This window comes from Ascidiella aspersa, chromosome 6 (genome assembly GCF_963924565.1).
Source record: "Ascidiella aspersa chromosome 6, kaAscAspe10.2, whole genome shotgun sequence".
In the NCBI taxonomy this organism is placed as follows: domain Eukaryota; kingdom Metazoa; phylum Chordata; class Ascidiacea; order Phlebobranchia; family Ascidiidae; genus Ascidiella; species Ascidiella aspersa.
The window spans coordinates 22,307,352-22,331,188 of NC_139452.1; the positions used below are offsets into that span (position 1 = coordinate 22,307,352).

Consider the following 23,837-nt stretch of genomic DNA (forward strand, 5'->3'; position numbering starts at 1 on the left):
GTGTAAAATACAAGTCGTGACGACATGCGTGAACGGGTTCGGTTTTTAGTTGAAGTAATAATAAATAAATAAAAATGAAAAATGTATGCTTATCTAGAAAATCGAAAAGGCCTATACAGTAGTGCTTTAACAGGATTATTTATTTAAAATGGTAGTGGGAATACAAAATATTTAGATTGAGTATAATGTGGTATCCGGTTTCGAAAAAGAATTATTAATATATTCCGGCGAAATGACAAGTTCAGTCAGCCGTGTTAAATGTTGTTGTTGTTTAATGTTTATGCATGTCGTACGTAAATGGGAACTTATGCGAAAGTAAATTCAAGAAACAACAAAGTGTCCCACATGGATGGATTTCCGGGCATTCCAGTTGAAATGGATGATCTTGAAACACAACAGGTTTGTTTAAAAATGCTTAAAGAATAGTGAAGCATTTATTCGGCGCCGGTCTAAAGTATACGAGGCTCCAGTGTTCGTGGTGTTGTAATGACTTGACTCAAATGTACTTAATTCACTGTTTTCAAATGACTTGACTTAACTTTAGTCTTTTGACCAAAATGACTTGACTTAAGTATATCGGACAAATGACTTAAGTCAATGTCACATGAATTAGGTTTAAGTTAAGTGTTTTTAATTAAATTTGGTTATTTATCTCCAGTTTTGCACGTAAAAAATTGCTAGCTGTATATTGCGTTTTTGTTATTTTCATTTAGGTTTTTGCTCATATTCTGACGAGTTTATCAATTTTGATATTTTTTGTTCAACATTTAAATTTTTGTGTCAATGGCATGACTTGGAGTTGACTTGGTCTTTTTTTGACTTAGGGATCTGATGACTTGGAGTTGACTTGTTGTTTTAGCTAAAGACTTGACTTGGACTTAAGTTATTTTACATATGACTTAACTGGGACGAGTCATTTCAAAACGACTTGTTTACAACACTGTGGGGCTCTATCCATTTAGTACATAAATAAAAAGCAAAAAATACAGAAAAAGTACCGTCTACAAATTATGCTTTACGCACAATATTTGGGTTAAGGTTAGCATTTAGATGTGGGTGGTTAAGTATTATTATTAGTAAACAATAGTGTCAATAAATTGGTAACAATTTTTTTTAGTTTTTTTTCACCTAAATTCAGTAATTTCCTTTGTTTTTTTTTCAATGTAGGTGCTTTAAGTTTTTCAGGCAATATGTGTAATTTGTTTCAGTTTGCCTCCCTAACATCTGCTTTGTTTTTAGCAGCTTGGTTTCGCTTATGGTCAACTTGAGTTTGAGGATGCCACCAACAAATCAGCAAAGGTAAATATTTTAGGATTGTTTGTTTATTGGTTCCCTTTCATTTTGTTTTTTTACAAATAGTTGCAAAGTAAACTGTAATTTGCATTTAAACAAATAGAATTGCTTGATTGAAAATAGAATTAAATGATTGCATGCTGCAACACAAGTCACTATATGATATGTGCATAACATGTTTTGCATGTTGACTAAATGTCTAAGGTCAGGTGTTAAATCCAGACAGGTGTTTGGAAGTTGTATAACACAACACCAACCATCACTTTAATAGAACTCTGACAATCCATTCTTTTTGTAAGAAGGAAAATCCAATCCAAATATTATATATATATATGCATTTAGTAAAAACTCTAATCAAAAAAACATTATGCAGGTATGCTCCCGAAATTTATTAAATAAAAAATTGCAATGGTTCGGAACATAAGTCAAATTCAACGTTTATTATTCTTCTCCTAGTTTTAGTGATTTCGCTCAAACACCTGTAAAACCCCAACATTTGTTGTTGTGATGCATATGTTTTGCATTAACAGCTTTATATCATAGGGTGCTTACATTTGCTTTTAATTGCAGGTATCAACAAATTGTTTTAATGTGTTTGCATGATTTTAAAGTTAAAAATTTAGATTTATCAGAGATATTTTTATACTTGTTTGCAGTACATGATTGTCAGAAAAGATGACTCCATTAAAAACGTTGTCAAGTTCATGACAAAACGATGGCAACTCACTCTGCCAAGCCTCATTATATCAGTAACTGGAGGAGCTCAGAACTTCAAACTAAAGCCACGCCTCACACAAGTCTTTCGCAAAAGTTTGATCAAACTCGCCCAAAGTACAGGTAAAAATACACTTCAAATTTTTCGCTAAAATATGAAAGAGCTTATCAAACCTGGTCTCGTTGAGTAAATATTTTACTTATTTTAACTTTCATGAAAGTTTTTTAACCAGGCAATAAAGAAGTAATTTCTTTAAATTTAAAGAAACCTAATAACTAAACATGTCATTAAATTTATATTTTTTAATAAATCAGTTTAATTTCTAACTATTGAAAGGGCCCCTCTGTGAGTTAGGACTAATTTAAAGACAGTAAACAAATCCTATTAGGGCAACCATAAATAAAACCGAAATTTTATTGTGTACTACTTTTGTAGTCGATTAATGAGAATTTGCTATACAACTGCCTTCATATTATTCACATACAATTATGTTGTTTTACCACAAATCAGTAAACTAACAGCAACCATACAAAAAATGCCATCAAAGTTAGTCGTAGTTCTTTTAGAAATATTTTTTTACTAGGGGCATGGATAGTTACTGGTGGTACCCACACTGGAGTGATGAAACATGTTGGCAAGGCTGTTCATGAATATGCAACTGCCCATTCCAAGTCTGACAACAAGGTTTGGCAACTTTTTATTAAATTAACCTGAATATGATTTTTACTGATAGATTTGGGCAAACTTTAAACAAATATTATTACAAAACCCGAAAATTCTTATCATTTTTATTGCCTATTAAAATCACTTGGACACCTAGAGCTATCAGTGTAAAGAATTTTCTAAACTCAGAATAACTGTAGAGATAATCAGGGTAAAAAATAACTTTAAAAAAAATGTTGAGGCATTTTTGTTGTCCCTCTGATTCTTATAAGACTTTTTTCTGTTTACTGCAAGCATTGGATCTGAATTATATACATATATATATGTATATTGTATATATATATATATTGTTTGCCTATATAGTACACAATAGTGAGTTATACCATATTTACATTTTATATATTGCTAGATAAGCTGGGTAAAATAATGTGGATTCCTATTTTATCACATTATACTACTCTTTATATGTAAATGAAATGTTAACATACCCTGGTAAAATCCGTAATACAATTTTCACTCAAACCTAGTTATTTTTCAGGTAATAACTCTTGGAATTGCACCTTGGGGTGTTATTTATCACAGATCACTTCTTAGTCAGCAGGTATTGATAATTGTTATATATATACTAAGATGTTTGATATACAGAATGCCTTTTTAACTGTGTAAATCCAAGTCTTCCAATCGTGATTTTATAAACAAGGTGTAACACTTTATTATTATGATTATGAAGTACAGTAACTAAGTACATCATAAACATTTCCTATCTTACACATACTTGTAGCACAAATATATATCACTTTTAGGATTTATTTATTTATTGTAGTATTGATGTACTGAGCCATGTTTTTTATTTAACACTTTATGGGAGAGTTAAGTCTTCAATTGATTTTATCAGTTTCCATTAACTATACAATCAAATTAAAACGCTTTTAGAAGAAAATCTTGCAAACAACCTAATTCTCACTGCTAACATTTTTGTTGCAGGTAATAGAAAGTCTAAATTTTTATTTCAAAAGTGTTAAATAGTCCTGCTCAGGTATTATTGTCCTGTGCTATGTGAACTTCATTTCAAATCATAAGATAGCAAATATTGACTTTCAATAGTTGAACAATTGAACAAACGAAAAGAAGGATTTGATTTGTTACAGGCTGAACAGAGTGAAGAAACAATTTTATATCCAACTGACCCAGATAAAAGCAAAGCAAATCAAAGTGTGCTGGACAAAAATCATTCTCACTTTATTCTATTTGATGATGGTAGTGAAAATAGCATTGATGGGAAAAAATCAAGTTATGGCCATGAAATTGAATTCCGCGCCAAAATCGAAAAGCACTTAGGTAATAGGCATAATGTTAAAAACTTTATGCTAATATGTGGTACTATGTTTGTATATATTGTTTTTAATAACACACTCGTATAAAAATAGTTTACTGTGTATATAATGTATTTAGCTATGCAAACAACAACGTCATCCCCATCATCTTTGGATAAAACGAAAATCTTGATATGCTGTGTCATTGTTCAAGGTGGCCCTGGATCACTTAAGGTGTGTTTTTCTTTTGCTAAATAGCTGTATTGCTTACCACAAAAAATGTAAAATTTTATTCTCGCAGCAAGAAATTAAAGTACCGCTAAATGCCTTAAAATTTAATAATTTCATGCAAACAGCCTATTTGCTATATTTAATTTGGGCGAACCCTGAAATCCATAAAGGGGGCACTAAATTTGAATTTAATAAATTCTCCCATTTTTTGTTTGCCTCTTTAATTAAATGAATCTAATGCAGTTTAAGGGGCTGTTGTTGCACCAACACCGGATACTACCACAGACAGGAACATTACCTGTGCCTAAATTGTTTTATATTTAGTGTGAAAAATTTGTATTTTGTGTAAAAACAGGGTAAAAAACAAACTTGACATTGACATGTATTAATAATATGCGAATTGTAACGATTAGTCATATGCTGTTTTGAGAAATGTTTGAAATGCGCTGTCTTCAAATGTGAACAATTTTAGTATATATATTTGTCAGTATATTTATTGTTATGTTTTAGACTGTGTTCAATGCCCTGAAGGAGGGTACTCCTGTTGTGGTGGTTGCAGGTTCCGGGCAATGGGCCAATATCCTTGCTACTCTACTAACAAGCGAAGATGACAATGTTGACAGGAACATGATCAAAGAGTTACTGACAGGTAGGTTGGCTGTGAAGTATGTTACTATTTGTCTACCAAAAAGTTAACATATTTGTAAAAGTATATATATATGCCAACTCACTAAAATAAAAGCTTGGCTTTGGAAGGTCACTTCATATGCATTAATTTGTAATTTAAACCTGTTTAGTATACATTAACAATTCAGGTAAAACAAAATTATATTCGATAAATTAACAAAGAGAAGTATACCAACTAGTCAAAATACAGACAGATACAAGCAACAGATGATAGATTACCAGGAGCTCAAAAGTTCACAGAAGTGCCAAATCTATTGCTTAATGCCAAGGGAATATATAATACTCAATCTTTGGTACAATAGTGCAATAGAAGTCTGCATTTTTTGCAATTCTTGTGTGCAACAAACTAGTGAAATATACTATCGTTCTTGGCAGAATTTTATTGTTTTTTTAGTCATTTAAAATGTTTTTTGAATCCTAGAAAACTCAATGAAGTGGAAAAATGAAAATCAGATTGAAGAGTGGACAAACTTAGCTGAAGGCTGCCTAAAGCTGAAAATGCTTGTGACAGTTTTCCAGCTGGATGCACCTGACAGTGTAAATGATTTGGACATTGCAATTTTGCAGTCTCTTTTAAAAGGTAGCTTCATTAAGGGGGTAATAACTTGGGATGGCCAATTCTTGACTTTATATTCCGATGCCAATACCCAATACTTTGAACTGAAAGTATTGCGTTTAACACGTTATTCAATAATATCATACCTAAAAAAATGTGTCAAATTAAGACGTTTAAAGGTATTCGAATGGGTATAAATATCACCTTAGTGATGGACAAGTATCTCTACCACCACTTGGCATTGGGTATCGGCCCTACTAATAACCTAATAACACAATTGTAAATATAACAAACTATTTTTAACAACTTAAAAAAATATTTTACCGTAATGATATAACTAAAAGACAGTACACCAATTTACTTTTTAAGGTAGGTTTATATATTGTTTAATACAAAGGTTCTGCAGCAAAAGTTGAAGGTTCTGAACAAAGTCGTGATGACCGAACGAAGATTGATGCGAGTCAGCTTCGACTTGCTCTTGCTTGGAACAGAAGCGACATCGCAGCTTCGGAAATTTTAACTGATGATAGCAACATAAGCAAGCAAGACTTATTCGACATCTTTCTTGAAGCAATCACTGAGGTGGCCTATATATTTTTGTTTTTATCGACCAAACATTAGACAATGATACACAGTTCATTTTAAAATATTGCCTAATGCTCAATGTTTGATAAATTGATATATTTATAATCACACCTTATTTAAGATCTTGGAGCCAGAAGAAAACTTGTTTAACTTGAGTAAAAACTTATAACATTATTTATCAAAGTTGATCCACAATTAATGTTTTTTCAAACACACATTAACAGTTTCTATCGTGTGTTTAATAGTGATATGGAAGATTGTGCTTCCTATGCAATTTATTTGACTCCTTGTTTTATTAAGTCTGGTGCACAATGTGTTCCAATATTAAACATTATTCTAACCTACAACAACACAATAATCAGTCAAATCTAATATTGTTCGTTTCTGAAACTCAAAAACACTAAAATAGTTAACAAACTTATTTTGTAGATTTATTTATACAATACAGGAAAATATAGTTCACTATAAAACATGATTTTTACATCAGTTTTATCACTAAGCCAACCTACTATTTTAAGGACAAGCCAGAGTTTGTTCAAGTTCTGTTGGACCACGGGGTTGATTTGTCACGCCTAAAGTGGGATAAATTGGAGAAGCTCTATAAAGAGACCTCTAAAGATATCTTGAGTTCAAAAGAAATAACAGCACGGTGCGATATTCAAAAGTAAGCATAGGATAAATGCAATTTTTTTTTGGTAATGTTTTATATACTAAAACTCAAGTACGTTCACAGTGTTATGCGAAAACTTCTTGGCAAAACCTATCTTGGATCTGCCTATGAAAATAAAACGAATCGTCAATCTAAAGTTAATGTGGTAAGTAAGGTTTTCATTTTTTATGTCCTTGTGCAACCAATAGAATTGCAAAATTCCCGGGAATTTTCAGAGCCAAAACTTTCCATGGAAATTTTGGGAATTAACGGAAATTTTAGGAAATTTTCGGTTTTAAAGCAATCTTAGTTTGATATGGAAACGGGAAAATAATGCCCTTAAACTGTTTAGATTAAAAGTACATATATAACTAAATTACTTACGAACATACAAACACACGTGGTTTAGTTTATTAACTTCAAAAAATGAATAATCACCAAACTGCTTTTTTACAAACAACACTGACCGGTCTGGGCCAAAATATCCCCAGCTTACGGTAGCTAAATGTTTCAATATTTTTTCTCACAAAATGCAGTAACATTGGGTAGGACCTCTAAATGGGATAGATTTTTTTGGTAATTTTATTTTCTTTTTTGCGACACAATCGGTTAACAGATGTGCCTCCCTAAACATTCAGCTATAGAAACTGCAACCTTATATTTAAAGGATCTGGAGTATGGCAATGGCCAAAATCAATCAAATGCAAAAGAGCCATATGCGAAAGAGCCAAGTGCAAAAGTGCCAAATGCAAAACACGAGCTGTTTCAGTGGGCTATTCTTTCAAACCGTCCCGAAATTGCTGAGATACTTTGGCAAAGAATGTGGCAGCAACTACCAGCCTCTATAGCTGCAACTGCAATGTTTAAGGCATTGTCAAAGCAACACAAACAAAAAGTAAGCAATATGTTCATGTGATTGGCAACAGCGCAGATTTCATAAGTGCAGCATAACTGTGTATGCTTAGTCACTCTATTGTCCATAGATTTTGAGAGCTACATCCATAATCTATAAATAGTATAAATGTAATATGTTTAAATTTTTACATGTTTCTTTCTATTTTTTATATAAATGATTTTAGCTACTTTTATATAAATGATTTTAGCAAAATATTGTATATTTAGAAACAAGAGTTACTGGAACAGTCTGAGAATGATTTTAGCTACTTTTATATAAATGATTTTAGCAAAATATTGTATATTTAGAAACAAGAGTTACTGGAACAGTCTGAGAAATATAAAACCTATACGGTTTCCTTGCTGACCTGTCTTCACAATGAGCAACCTGAAACCACAAATAAACTTCTGACTTGGAAACAGGACCAATGGGGCGGTTTAACTTGCTTACAAATGGCAGTTGATGCTTCAAGCAGGGTGCGACATTAACAAATGTATTTTAAAAAAATCATATTTATCATATAATGCTAGTTACAATCAGGTGTATACTCTTTTATTAATGTATACTCTTATATTAGTTTTTCTGCTGCTTTGAATGCTGGTCTTAAGTTAGTTGTTAACAAATATTTGTCACATAGTTTCTGTTAGAAATTTTGACTACTTTCTAACGAGAAATGTTTACGCTGCAAACTGTAAACTTAACAGCTGCTTTAGCTGAATTTTTTTCTTGCTCCCCCAAAAAATAGTTGAAACTTTTTCTTTTTGAACTAATTTTCAACAGTCAATGCATTCTGATTAGCAGAAACGCATGTTATGTTGACCAAGTGTTAAATGCTTTTCTTGTACAGGAGGTTGTTTCTCACACAGCAGTGCAGGAACTGCTCACTGGTATATGGAGGGGAGGAATTGATCTGAACACGAGCAGATGGCGGGTGTTTGCCGCTTGCGTCTTTCCCATGCTTATTTTTTTAATTACGTTTAATAAAGGTGAATACCGCTGCTAAACTTCTTTCAAACACCGACCTAAGTTTTAATTACTAAATTAAAATAAATCACTGTTTTGTAAGTTGTTTGTTTCCTTGTTTATGTGTCCATTTTCCAAACTAACTGTATGTAAAACATTTATTGTGTATATTTTATAGTTGATAGCAAGGATTCTTCAGAAGATGATAAAGAACCAGGATTCTTTAAAAAGCTGTCACATTTTTTTACAGCTCCAATTGTCAAATATGTCTACAATATAATTTCCCATATGGTGAGATAAAAAAATAAGTCTATTTTATTTAACTTGGTAATACTATAACAAAATTCTGGCTGCAATTTATTCGAAAATATTCTGTTTAGTTTTGCAATATGTGTGATCTAAATCTGATATTTTTTCAAGCTTTTTGATTACTTTTTTGCATTTTTATAAGGTTTTTCTTCTACTGTTTGCCTACATTCTACTGTTCAACTTTTACCCTTATCAAGGCTCAATATCCATTACAGCCCCATCTATATTTGAATGGGTGTTGTTTACTTGGGTCATTGTATTCGCTTTTGATGAAGTTTATGAGGTAAGTTAAAAAACGTGTTATTAAAGTACTATCATTAGTAATCGTTTACTCGATTTAAATGGCTGGTATTGGAGTTATGTCGGGGGTTCTTAAACTGGGGTCCATGGACCATTAAGGGTCCGTGATCTATTTTTAGGGGTTCCATGAAGGCCTAAGTGAAATATTAGTGTATATTTAAAAAGTAATCAAATCTCAGAAGAGATTTCAATTAAAAATAAAACGGTTTTGCACTGAATGTATTTAGAATAGACTTTATTTACCTTTCACATTTTTTGGCTTCAATTTAATACGTCATCTCGGAAAATTTCTTGCCTACCGTGGTCCACGCGAAGCAAAAAAAAAGTTGAAGTTTGCATTAAAAAAAGTTTAAGAACCCCTGGGTTATGTTGATGTTTAATTGAGGCAATGTTATTTTAATCAACTAAAATGTATAATTGTTGTTGCTATATACTTGAACATTTGTTATTCAATAATTTTTCAAAAAACTCATTTTAATGCAAGTCTACAAAATCAAAAATGATTTTTGATTCAAAATTAATAATATTTTAATTTTAAATACAGATATCGTCATATTTACGATATAACCAAGAAATATGTTGTTATACATCAACCTAACGTTACTCAATATGTCGTGTTAGGTTTACCGACAGAAAAACAAGACTATTCAGCATAGAATCAAACTCTGGTTCTCAAATCATTGGAACAAAATGGACTTGTTGGCGTTATGTCTGTTCATTGTGGGATATGTTCTCAGGTTACAATTTCATCTTTTCTTTGTTTTACTATAAGAGATTCCTTATATACTCTGTTTGATCAACGCGCATGTTTCACCAATGAATTTATGCCATTGATCATGGTTTATATTTGGGAGGGGCGTTTTCTATCTGGCGAGCGAATTTTTTCTAGTTAATCACCTACCAAAGGTTCTTAACGCTTTACCAATGTTTTTTCTTCATAACCTATAATAAATACATTTTAATTTTTTTATAGTTAATTACCTATCTAAGGTAAAGTCTTAACGCTTAACCATTTTTTCTGCTTCGCAACCTAAAAAACACATTTAGGCTAATTGACCATGACAATATTAACGCTGCAGTCCGGGCGGTCGAACTTTTTAACCAAGCTATTTTATAAAGGAGTCTGAATAAAGTAAAAGTAAGACCAACCGCATTGTTATTCCTGTATATTATGTAAAACTGATGCAAAACGACATTCATCGTCAAACGTGAAATTATGCGACAGTAGTGCAATATAATAGGTAGTAGTGATTAAACTAGTTATATAGCCTTATCTTGATGGCCTCTTACATTTTGTTTACCTCCGTTAATAAAAAAAATTGGCAACACATTTTTCAATTTTATTTGCTTGTTTTTTTATGTAAGTGAAGATTGCATTTCTTGCGAAATGTTTTGTATAGCCTTTGTTTTTAATTCTTTTTTTATTACTTGTTACAACATTTCTCCATTGAAAAACATTTTCACCTGAAAAAAACTAGTAGCCGCCCAGCTTTAAAACAATCGAGTTTTCAAAATGTCGCATGTGATGGTCAGGTTTGATGTCAACATGGACGCTTCTCGCATTCTTTTGTCTTTCTCCTTCACGGTCTACTGCATTCGCATCCTGCACATTTTCACCTTGAGTTCTGAAATGGGACCCAAAGTCATTATGATCGGAAATATGGTAAGATGTGAACCATGAACACTATTCATTTAAAAATATGGTTTAAATCTAGTTAATCCACTAAAAGACTATGTTGCCCTAAACTAGAAAAGCATGTTGATTGTAGTTATTGATTTTTTCCCTCCCCCCCCTACTAGTTACCCTTAGAGCAGTGGTTTTCAGCCCGTGTGCCGCGACACTATAGGGTGCCATTTTAACGCTCAAGGGTGCCAAGGGGTATTTCAAATTCTTTAGGATTCCAATTTTTGCTCTGTTGGTAAGCTTTGTGATACATTTTTTTTGTAGGCTCATGATTAAAGTGTCAGTAATGAAAAAGGTTTTTATCAACCTTGTTGCACAGTTTATGTGCTGTTTTTAATCTCGTTTATTGTAACGTTACAGTTAACCATTCAGCAGAAAAACGAGCAAGGGTTCTGCGAACTATTTATAATTTCTCTAGGGTACCGCAAGCCCAAAAAGGTTACGAAACACTGCCTTAGGGGAAGCCGTTTTACATTTTTTTGCCATTATAAAAACTTTTTGTCAAATCACCCAACTCCCATCAAGGTATTTTCCTTATTACGATTTCTTGCCACAATGGTGGCGCAATCTGTTTAATTAATATCATCTATCTTCAGCTGAAAGACATCCTCTTCTTCATATTCATCCTGGTGGTGTTTCTCTTTGCTTACGGAGTTTCCAGTCAGGGCTTGCTCTACCCCAACGAGTGGCGCGCCTGGCCTGCCATCTCCGGCGTGGTTTACAAGCCCTACTGGCAAATATACGGCGAACTCTTCCTCGACGAAATCAACTACGACCCGAGTAAGTAAAAACAAACATACGTTTTTTTAATTTGCCATTCAACACCAATACCTAACGAGGCGCCAAACCCCGCTTATAGCCTGGGATTAAATGCTTTGTAAATAAAACGAAATTAAAGTTTAGTGGTCTATTTGATATTTATACCACTTTTCATGGTTAAATCCCTAATTGTCTTATGTGCATTGTGCAGCTTAAATCAATGGTTTTTTGCCACTGAAAAACTATTTGCTTATGTGTTATGTCTATGAATTATACTTGAAACGAGTCAAGTATTCCAAATTTAAACAGTTGAAAATTTATAAAATCTTTAAAAACATTAGAAAGGTATTTTTTGAATAAAAGGTTGGGCATCAATCGCTGTGGCAGCTTTGTATCAGAAGAGCCACGATGTGTATTTTTTGAGCGGAATAAGGGCCCAAAATGTAATTGTGCAATATTAAATTTTGCGTTCGTTTTTTAAATCTTACTTTCTTTTACGCTTTATGTTAAATTTGTGCAAATGAATTGAAAAATAGGTAACACCCTTAATCCCTTATGTCCTTCCAGAACGTGCCTTTATAAATTATATGTGTTGAGATGTTGTTGCAAGACCTTAAATTACTAGACTTGTGTGTCACGTTTAGATTCGGGAGCTTTTGATTGCACGAGCAATGTTACCTTGTTGGACGCCGGGTACCAGAGATGCCCGCGTGAGCAGGACACAGTTCCCGTCCTTTCAGCCATCTACATGTTGCTCGCCAACGTTCTACTTCTCAACCTGCTGATCGCCATGTTTAGGTGATACTTTTGCTTTTAATCCCTTGCAGCTACAGGGATTGTGTCCAAACTTTTATTATGTATATACAGTTAGATTCGATGCAAATGACAGCAAAAAGTTAAGAAAGGCTCCCGGTGTAATATGACACGTCAGCCGTTACTGTTTAGAATGGCCAGATTACAGTTGTTGTGTACACTTACACTTCAACTAACGGTTTGTAACAAGCAATGGTGTCACGGTTGGAGCTTGTTTGCCCTCTGAGACTGTGTAGCTCAGTTGGTAGAGCGACGGTCCCGGTATGGCCGGAGGTCGCGAGTTTGAACCTCACCGCAGGCTAGTTGTTCCGGCGTTGCTTGCATAATTAATCGACTGCTTCGGGTAGTCTATTAAAAGTTCCCGATGTACTTAACGCTACTTAGAATTCCATGGAAAAAGCCGAAGCAGATTAAAACTCATACGCCATTTGTTTTGCTTAGCTTCACGTTCAGCAAACTGACCGAAGAGAACGACAACATCTGGAAGTTCCAGCGCTACGAGCTTATCGAGGAGTATTACAGGCGCCCCTGGCTGCCCACGCCCTTCAGCATAATTTACTACGCTTTGTCTTTCTGCATTCAAAAGAAAGGAGACGATGACGCGTTTCGTGAGTTAATATACTACTTACTTGGAAAATTAAGACTTTAACCACAAAGCGTGTATTATTAAATGAATTAAAGCAGGCTTTTTGTGGTCAAATCGGGCGAATTTTAATGTTTTACTGATTACATGTAATTTCGACTTTAAATTTTTCTCTTAATTATACGCCAGAGCCAAATTCACCTGTACCGACGTAAGTGGTTTTAAACTTTTTTCAAACTACGGCAAGTAAGCAATTTATGCGAATTCGTTTTTAGTGAACATTTGCAAAATGCAAAATGACGTTAAATATTCTCCGAAGCAGTTTAACGTGGAATTTTAATGTTATGTTTTCTTGCGTATAAAACGTTTGTCCTGACTCATGATGAGAGCAACTGACTTCGCAAGAAAAAAATGACCGGACGGCTACTTGCGCTATTTGTTCTCGGTGTTTCATCTTTAAGTTAATATTATTATTCGAATTTCTATTCCTGGAAGTTTCGTAACACCCCTTTCCAAACTGTTTGATTGCTAACCTTTAAAGTGCTGTTTCTTAACCTTTTTAGCTTTCATGAAATTTTGTCGTAACCCCTGTCTACGATAGACGACGGAAGTAAATCAAATTTTAATAATAAGAATTAAACTCTGTATTTATAAGTTACGTGTTGAATACATGCATTAAAAACAGTCTTTTCACACTGCATGTCGTACCCCCGCTTACCCCTGCTATGCTGTTGTATATTGGAGAAATACTTATGCTTTCCAGAACACTCCGTTGAAAACAAAAAGGAAATAAAGTCTTTCGAGCACTGGAACGTCGAATCCTGTTTGGCGGAAAAAAGGGAAAAAGACAAACTTTCGGTGGACAGCAGAATACAAGTTATAACCGATCGGTGCGATGTAAAACATTTTTTTATTTGTGTTATATATTGAAACAGAGATTTTTCCGCAATTCGATGCTGATCTGTTTGTATGCTGGTCGTTTTAGTATAAAATTAATCATTTTACCAAAACTCTATGTGTCGCCATTTTTCTATTGATGACATTTTACCACAGACCAGCATAAGATTCGACATTACAATGCGATATAAGAATTTTTATTACAAAGATAGTTTGCGTAGATGTGTACTTTAGAAAAAAACAGCTGCAACAATAAACTTTGCTACTTTTAACGACAAACCTTGTCTAGCAATTTCGCCAACATTGGTAAAGAGTTTTCGGGGACTTAATTACTGCTTTTTCGAATAAGGATTTTAAATTACTGATTTTTCGAATAAGGCCGTTTTTTCGTTGCAGGCTGGACAGCTTGAACGGCTCGGTGGACAGTTTCTCCGAGCACCTTGCGCGTCAGAAGAAAATGAGTAAGCGAGTGAAAGAAGTCGAGTCGCTACTCGCCAACACTAACGAGGCGCTGCGTTGGATCATGCAAGCAATGCAGGACCACAACACCGCGCCCAAGCAAGCTCCCGACATGAACGGTGCGTAGAAGTGTTTGCTGAAAATTTTGTTCGTGTTTTGCAAACAATTTCGAACGAAAAATGTCATTCTACTAGCTACCTATAGTACAGTCCATTGTTCGACATGAACGGTGCGTAGAAGTGTTTGGTGAAAATTTTGTTTGTTTTTTGCAAAGAATATCGAACAAAAAAATGTCGTTCTAATGCCTATCTATATTACAGTTTTATTGTTCGTAGCCCGTACCTATAAGGTTGTTTCTGTGTATGTGTGTGTGCCTGTTAGTTGCGGTATTACTTTTCTTTTTCCTTTATACCTTAATTCAGTGTTTGTCAGCCTGTTATGGCTAGCGGCACCCCTTGGAAATGATAAATAGATTGCGGCACCCCTATTTACCGTGGATAATTCACTAGATTGTCACAATAAACGGAACTGAAACAACACACAAACTCTATACAACGTAGGAAGTTATAATTAAATTTATTTCACTCTAATCTTACACAAAAAGTTGTAAGAGTTGAGCAAAAATCAGATTTTCAAAGATTCTCAAATATCTCTCACCCTTCAAGGGTGCTTCGGCACCCCGGTTGAGAACCACTGCATTGTTTCGAATAGACAGTTGTTGCAAGTGCTCCATTATGACTTGGTTTCTGTATAAAACAAAAGCTACCCAGCCAAGACTACCTTTGCTTGCCATTGTTTTATTTTATTGTTTTTTTACTGGAACTTTCTTTAATAGAAAACTTTTTGTATTGCTATTCTTTTTCATAAAATTCAACTAATTTTATTTCAGTCCACAAAAAGGCCACAACTTCTCCGTACCCGAAGAGCAACGTAAACAGATACCCGGTGCCTGATTATCTCATCTCATGGACGGTAAGTCTAACGTTGATTTTACCAGCAATAGTTCTTATATGCTCAAGTTTTGTAACTCAAATTTAGTTACTACATAATTGAACCAAATGTATAGTAATTTTAATGGTCCCATACTACGCTTGAAGCTAATTCTGCTATAACGTCTTATGCTTTCGATCAAAATTACACTTGTTTCTAAAGTTGAGTACCGCAAAAGATGGTTCACGTTTTTGCGATTTACAAATTGTAAACGAATAATGTTCTAAGAGTTTTTCGTTGGTTGAGCCCCTTTTCTATATTTATATTAAGACCGATTTGGGCTATGTTTAGTCAACAGACGTGTGCAGTTGATGGAGACCTAAGTGGTGTGTTTGGCAGTTGGTCATTTTGTGTGCCTAATGTCTCTTGTCTCCTGAATTTTGCCACGATGAAGAATCAACTTCAGTATTTTTATATTATCTCACTTACTAATCCATAAACATCACGCTGTATATTTAGTATCTAAAGGCACAGTTGAATAAGGGAAGGGACGCGATTTAAAAAAGTTAAGAACTATACTGGTCTAGAAATAGTCCGAAATTTGACCCAGTTTTGGCGAACAGTTCAAGCTTAGTTTGACCAAGTGTGTTCATTTTTTATGTTGTGTATCTCTAAACTACATAAAGGTTTAACAGCGCTTTTAAAAGAGATAATCGATTTTAAAAGAAATAAAAAAAAGTAAAAAATGACTCTTTGTTAAGCACAACAAGGTACTAATTTCGGTATTTTTTAAGCATTTTGAACCTTTTTTATTCAAGATATTTCTATTATGTATTTATCGGCCGCATAAACATTTTATAACGAATTTGAAAAGATAAAAATCGGAAAAAGGGACAAATTTTAGGCCGGCCCAGTTTAAATCAAGACCTGGCCGTTAAGTAGCCGTTGGCGGAGTTAAAACAATCTGCGGCCTAAAGCTATACCCAAACTCCTCAAACACAAAATCTTAATTTTGCTTGTAGGTTCCGATGCCGAAGTACAGTCCTGTGTTTTACACTGCTCAATCCGTTCTCGACCAGCCCATGTGGGCCGACGAACCGTTGGAGGGCGCTATCGTGGTCAGACGTCCCCAGTTTAATGAGATGGACGGCGCTGTTGACCGTCGAAGTTACCTTGGTCGATACCGGGTCATCAACGGACTGCCAAGGTTTGACTGATTGACTTAAAGCTTGAAAAAGACAAATTACAATTTCCAGTGTACCGTACATCATATTTACCAAAAATTCGAAAATTTCGCAATTGACCTCATTTCAACGTTCATTCCTCCAAGAGCGCAGACCTTCTTATTTAGAACTGCTACGCTTACGTAACATCGCTTCTGTTGCATACAGGGTTCCTGCAAAATATACAATTTCATTTATAAAGGGCTATACACTAAGCAGGGCTGTGGAGTCGGAGTCGGACTCGGGACTCGACGGAGTCGGTTTGTTTTGCCGAAGTCGGACTCGGGACTCGAGTAAGACCGCGTAAAACTACCCGAGTCCCGAGTCCGACGTGCGCATGCGCAGTATCAAATTTTAAAACTGTTAAGGCGGCAAAATGTAAGTTGTAAAAGTGCAAATAGCAAATGGTTAAATATTTTTAAACCATGTAATGCGGGTGAATCAATTATGACACCAATATGAGTGGATCGCAGAAAATCCACCTTAATTTAGTTGCGTAAATGGGTAAAATACAGGCGAGTCAGAGCTGGACTCGGGACTCGACAAAATCTTACATTTGGCCGGAGTCGGACTCGGGTGTATTTTTTTGGCCGGAGTCGGACTTGGGTTGTTTTTAACCGACTCCGCAGCCCTGGCACTAAGGCCGTTTGTCTTAACCTTTTATGGCTAGCGGCACCCCTCAAAAATAACAAATATATTTCTGCACCCCTACAAGACTTTTTCGTAGGTAATTCAATAGAATCTCACAATAAACGAAACTGGAACAACACACATCAACTCTACACCACGTAGGAAGTTATAATTGGATTTATTTCACTCAAATCCTCACAAAAAAAGTTGTAGGAGTTGAGCAAAATTTACTAAAGATTCTGAAATATCTCTTGGCATCCTTGAGCAATAGAAATGGCATCCCAGGGTGCACTCTGGTTGAGAACCACTGATTTAAAGGAACGTAAAAAAAAAGTTAAACAAAAAATTATAAATTCGGTTTCACTTTTTAGTGCATATATAGTATATATTGTATAACATTCTTAAATGTCCGGAATCTCTTAAACTCTTTTTTATTTTCGATATTGATATAAAACCGGGTACACAGCAACACACATATCACAAGTTCGGTTTCTGAACGCGATCCATTGACGCTAAACAGCATCTCAGTTTGTAAAGTTGGCAAAAATGTAACATTCATGTGTAATACAGCCACATAACACTGTTCCAGAAGGAATCAATAACAGGACAGAAAGAAACATATGCTCCAAATTCTCGGGAGAGTTATTTCCAAAAATAGCATTTTATCGGTAGCAACCACGGAAACAAAGTGAAGATTATGGAAAATTGAACATTTACATGATTCTATGATTTCAAATCCATATAGAATTGCACATTTGCTTCTGTTGTTAAGTTTTAATGTGAATCAACGCAGTTTCGTTTTTTGTGCATTGATATACGTTTAGTCGTTTATATAAAGCGTTTTTCAATCGATAATGTGCATGGACACTGAAAACTAATGGATTCGATCCGATACTAAAGTCTTTATCAGTGTACAGGAACTTATTAAAACACAAAGGCTTACACAAGTGTAGTATCATAATTCGAATGAACAGAAAACGATTTTATTAAATCAGCAAAAGCATCATTGTAAGTTAAACATCATCGCCAATCACTAACAAGTAACTTACAATACGAGCTTCTACCGCGACAAGGTGGTAACACCAACTGCCTTGAAGGATAACTCCAATGTCACCATGTGCTCAGTGACCTTTGACCGTTTGACCTTGAGTAATAGAATGCTTACACAATTAACTAGGCCATAAAAGCACTTACATGAAAACGCGCTTTAGCAAACTTACTGTTAATCTTAACAGACACCATTTTTCTTTATTATTGTGTAACATCTAGCGACCAATTTTTGTCCGTTACAGGAATCCGTGCGGGCGCACCGGCATCACGGGCCGAGGTCTTCTGGGGCGCTACGGCCCCAACCACGCCGCCGACCCCATAGTGACCAGGTGGGAGAAGGACGGCAAGGGACATAACGTCGAGATCGGGGGCAAGAAGGTTCTTGAGTTCGTCGCCATCAAACGCGAGGATACTGGAGAGTGGGCCATTCCGGGGGTGAGCGACTTATATAGTTTTTCTTGTTGTTCTTTGCTTAGAATTTTGGTGTTGACTGGTAATTATTTGGGTCGACCGCGAACCTATGTTTCGGGATGCTGGTTTGCAGTGTAAAACAAGGTTGTTTTTAGTTGCCTGACCAATTGACCATATTGTACATAGTGCATACGATACATTGAAATTTCGTTATGTCAACCACTATGTTATCGAAGTTTATCGAAGCATACAACTAAAACATTTTGATGTCATCTCACAACCTGTCGATTGATGGTGATATATAGAGCGTTGTATTTATATCTTTTAAACAACAATACAAGACCCTAACGCACGACACATATGTACTTTTATTGGTTATTTTTCTACTGTTTTTATAACTACACTTTACTTTTCTCCTTTGTACTAACTGGTCAATCGTCCGGATTAACAAACAATATATAAACAAAGAAATAAAAAGTTGCTAACAATTAATCGGGGATCGTTATATACTACCTAATAAATTTGTTAGTGTTGTCCTTAAAAATAGCAACGCTTTAGGTAAAACGGCTGACTTTATATTTTGTTATTTGGGCGAATGCCTTTGGTTTTACATGGTTGTTTTTATAAAGCAGATCCCAAAAAAATTGTTCGTCGTTCGTATTCTATAAAAAAAAATCTCGTGACTGAAGAGTGATGGAAACGTCGAGGTTGGTATTAACGGCGATCTTCATTTCTTCTTACCAGGGAATGGTGGACCCGGGCGAAAAACTAACGACCACCCTTCATCGTGAGTTTACCGAGGAGGTTAAGGCGGTTTGTAGCAGCGGGAGCGTGGACGAAGAAGAGAGAAACCGAATCATCGACGATTTCTTCGCGTCTTCTGGTGTCGAGGTATAACCATGGCGTTTCGGTCGGAAATCACCCGTTTTCGTCCGATTGTATACAGCCCATATAGTTTCTAAAGTTGAAAATAGAGATCGACCGATATCATTTTTTCAGGCCGATACAGATAAACGATTTTTTATGGTAATAAATTAAGTTAATAAAAATTAAAATCCAAATGGCATTTCAGTTTATCTAGCCTTCTTATATTTATTTAACCCTTATTTTGCATATCAACGCATGGTGCTGAAAGAATTTTTTGGCGAAAAAATAAGAAGTTTGATTGTTTTTAGGAAAAACTATGCCATATTTTATAACAAAATACCGGCAAAAATTTCGGCTTAAAATTACTGATACTGATATATCGGTAGGATCGAAATATCGGCCGATATATCGGTAATATCTCCAGTTAAAAACCCGAGTAAACAATTTAAGGCGCTTGCTTTCAATTTCTACCGGTTTAGCGTTTACATAAGAATCAGCGTAGCAGTAATCAACTAACCAAAATTTGCTGTGAAAGGCTTCGGCTTAAAAAATACAAATTTAAGTATTTTAAAGTTTAAAGCATTTGACCAGTAGTTTTCCAGAATTTTGGTCATGGCCCACTTTGATGTATTTAAACCATTATCTTGGTGTCTAAAGAATCCTTTAAAAATAAACAGTTGAAAAAAACACGGATCATGATCAGATTTTATCGTATATTGTGGCTTTTATATTATATAATGGTAAAGATATGCAATATGCATGGCATCTATTACCACGCACCCGCTTTTTACTCCGCCTTATTAGAAAGTAATTTACTTAACATTACTTTTGAATTGTCCCCTTTGGGTATGGTAAGCGAATACCTGGATCTTTTTCAGCAGTTTTTTTTTTCAATTTTTAATTGTTAAACTTCCATGGGAACAAATCATCGTTTATACTGCGACGCATAATACAAAGCGTCGACAAGGCTATTCTCGAATGCATCTTAAAATTGCTGGTTATATATATAATCATTTAATCGCAATGTACTCTGATGATCCGCTTTTCACCACAAATCTGTGCTTGATACCTCAACTTTTCACATTATTTTAGCTTGCATTGTTGTTTAGGGGTAAGATACTTCAAAAGTCCTAAAAAAGTCAAATTAGGTATTAGCATTGTAAATTTATAAATTCCGCGATTAATTGGTTGTTTAAATAGCATATTTTTATGTTTTCGTGTTGCCACAAGGAGGGTTACAGAGTCGGTTAAAAATTCCGGAGTCCGAATCCGGCCAAAAAATAAACCCGAGTCCGTCTCCGGTCAAATGTGCGATATCGTCGACTCCCGAGTCCGGCCCTGACTCTACAGCCTGTATTCATCCAATTTACGTGACTAAATATAACGTGGATATTTACTATTTAGCCATCCACTTATAGGGGACTTATTCATTCACTCACAAAACATGTTTGGAAAATATTCCACCGTATGCTATATTTCCAAAATTTATTACTGCGCATGCGCACGTCGGACTCTGGTAGTTTTACGTGGTCTTAAGTCCCGAGTCCGACTCCAACTCCGCAGCCCTGGCCACAAGTGTTTAGCAAGGTTTTGCATAGCGTAGTCGTGAAGTATATTCGTTTAATTTTGTTGCAGATTTTCAAAGGTTATTGCGACGACCACCGCAACACTGACAACAGCTGGATAGAAACTACAGCCGTTAATTTCCACGACAATACTGGAGATGTGTTTAAAGACCTGACTTTTAATGTAAGCTGCAATATTCATACCGCATTTCAAATGCGGCATTTCACACAAAAGAAAACGTTTTTGAACTTTTAGGTAGAAAGGATTGCGGCGCGGTTTGTCGTTAAGTAGTTGCTGCGGTAATACGCGCTTCATTGTAGAAGCGCCCAATATTAATAAATTTTAATTTTACCTAGTACGACGAATGTCTTAGATTAAACCCTGCAATGCAAAAATTTAGATTCAAGATATGACAGAAAAATTTTCTCCGTTTTTCTAGCCCAGTACACTGCAAACTTTTTGCACTTGCGAAGTTTCGGTACACTAACAAAGTTAGACGTTTGGTCACCACACCCACAACGACTGAATATACAGGTTAAAAGCAGAGAAAAGCTTGCATTAAAAAAATGAACCTAAAATTGGTTTTTGTACTTATATGTTAGAATTGCCCTTGAAAGGCGATCTAAGGTAAAACAAAAACGTGCAAAAGATATAATAATAAGAACAAAACCACCATATGTTTGGTATTTAAATGTTATGTATAATTCGGATAAGCTTATTGCTTGGAAGTTCCGTTCTTTTAAATTATTTAAAAATTACGATTTTGGCGGTTAAATTTATGTTGGGCTTCCAGAAAAGTTTTTAATTATTGTTTCGAAAAAAAAAAAAATGTCTAACGTATTGTATAAACTGCCTGCATTGTACGGTTTATTTGTAAATTGGAATAAATGGAAAACAGTACCTATGACGAGTTCAGCAACGCCCTCTTGCCAATGAATTTAGAATCCTAAAAGTTTATTAAACCTAATCCATACAGGCCAACCAAACGAGCATCCTAGTCGTCCAACAAGTTATGATGGGTTTGTGTACTTTACTAACTATTAAATACTCTTTTCAGCCCGGTCCAGAGACGACCGGGGCGAGGTGGACCCGCATCGATTCGTCTCTCAAACTGTTCGCGAGTCATCAATCCTACATCAAGAGCGTTGCTCTTAAACGCGACGCTCACTTCTAAAAGCACCCGACTCAGCATAATGACCTGCTATACTTTTATCTAACACACCAATTGAAATTTAGTTGAAACTGAAAAGTTTTCGAATCTTCGTTCCAATTTAGATCAATTTAGTATTTTTAGATTCCAATGAACTTTTACCACTGTACGATTATAGAATGCGTACTTTTTATGAGAAATCAAGTAATTTCTTTAAAACTTTGTAAAACTGAAAGTAACAAGAGCGATAATTTCTGTTGTCTTTGCTACCTAAATTTCATATTTTACATGTTTATTTGATTTTTTTTTTTCTACTTACAATTATTGCATTTTTATGTTTAGTTGCAAACAGCCTATAATGGTATTTAGACTCCTGCTTCATATATATTAATTATTGCGTACTTTTTTTGCCTATGCCAATCCTAAAAAAAAACAAGAACTAACATAGCAAAAACCAGCCCGTTTTTTTATTATGATGTGTATGAAATGTATTTAAACATTACGCAACTGTATTTAGGTCGTATGTAACAACACACTGTGTAGAATTTTACTATAACTGATGTTAGCCAGTATTTAAAAAACATAAAACTGTGGGTTTTTTCGTATTTCTTTGTATAGGACTTTACTAAAAACAGAAATGTATCAGTTTTGGTTTGTCTAAATAAATAACATTTTCTTATTTACTCGTTACCTTCTTTTCATTCGTTTAGTTGCAAACTTTATTGTTTTGGCATGTTTGTTGCATCAGCTTGCATTTGATATATTTATATGCGAAAGTTTGACACTGCACTTCGTTAATATTTTAAATCACCTCAGTTATTTGTTTCATCGCATGCTATAATGTTAATCAGTCGTTATTGTGTCGTTTTTCTTTCAAGTTTTTTTCCTGTATTGCACTATATGCAACTGTTGTGTACGGCAAGTAGCACAGTTTGTTTCGGTCCACTCGTTTTTTTGCAATGCTCCTAATCTCTACCACATCTTTTCTTAAATATTGAATAGTCGTTTCTAGGAATGTCCGATCATTGACATTTATCCTGATACCGACACTCGCTATTTTGGTATTTAAAAGTACCGCAATCAAGTTTTTGCCTTCGAGTTAAACAGACTGGCTACCTTCCCTGTTCATAAAATGTGTTATTTTTCTAGGTAGAATAACGGCGTAAAATATTTTGGACATCCCTAAAAATATTATTGTTTGTTGTAGTTTCATTGTCCTCATTGTCATTTAGTATGAAATATACTTAAGCACTAAACGCTTTTTCAAATTTTGCGTATAGTTGTGAGATTAATTCATACGATTAAGCCATCCGTTAATTGCACGATTGTATTTTTAACTTACAATTGTTGCACTGTTAATTAAACTTTACTTCATTTTACCAATAAAAGCATCCTTTAATTAGGAATGACATTCGCTGTAAAAATACTTACAAAACCAGTGAGAAAGAAGACACCTATGTCTGTGTTACAGGTAAAGCTTAGAATAAATGGTGTGTCATCCCAGGCTTTCTTGCATTCTTACTTATACCTGCTTGATGCAGATACAACACACTATGTTGGATATTTTATTTGGGTATGTTTGTCCTCCTTCGGTTATCTGTAGTCGTTTCGAGGAGGAGAAACAATCCTTTAACTATCGCGCTTCATCCAGTATTA

The 23,837-nt window shown here is 34.7% G+C and overlaps 1 protein-coding gene across 1 annotated transcript; it reads left to right on the top strand.

The window, feature by feature from the left end:
• The first annotated feature begins 269 nt into the window (after positions 1-269).
• On the top strand, positions 270-23,569 carry LOC146140800 (transient receptor potential cation channel subfamily M member-like 2). Its single transcript, XM_083391329.1, has 30 exons — positions 270-399; positions 1,240-1,299; positions 1,950-2,130; positions 2,592-2,692; positions 3,210-3,272; positions 3,820-4,009; positions 4,124-4,218; positions 4,726-4,864; positions 5,324-5,482; positions 5,871-6,040; positions 6,562-6,707; positions 6,777-6,858; positions 7,360-7,587; positions 7,896-8,063; positions 8,435-8,573; positions 8,729-8,841; positions 9,002-9,142; positions 9,781-9,896; positions 10,693-10,822; positions 11,440-11,623; positions 12,247-12,400; positions 12,857-13,023; positions 13,762-13,888; positions 14,292-14,473; positions 15,244-15,326; positions 16,307-16,491; positions 18,430-18,622; positions 19,343-19,489; positions 21,101-21,214; positions 22,089-23,569. Exons 1-30 carry the CDS (start codon positions 298-300, stop codon positions 22,203-22,205), a joined length of 4,176 nt encoding a protein of 1,391 aa, XP_083247455.1. The 5' UTR covers positions 270-297; the 3' UTR covers positions 22,206-23,569.
• The last annotated feature ends 268 nt before the right edge of the window (positions 23,570-23,837 follow it).

Bases quoted from the DNA above. Each gene is read 5' to 3' on its own strand.
- LOC146140800 (XM_083391329.1), top strand. From the start codon at position 298: ATGGGAACTTATGCGAAAGTAAATTCAAGAAACAACAAAGTGTCCCAC. The intron at 400-1,239 runs GTTTGTTTAAAA...CTTTGTTTTTAG, and splicing joins ATGATCTTGAAACACAACAG to CAGCTTGGTTTCGCTTATGG. The intron at 12,401-12,856 runs GTGATACTTTTG...TGTTTTGCTTAG, and splicing joins CTGCTGATCGCCATGTTTAG to CTTCACGTTCAGCAAACTGA.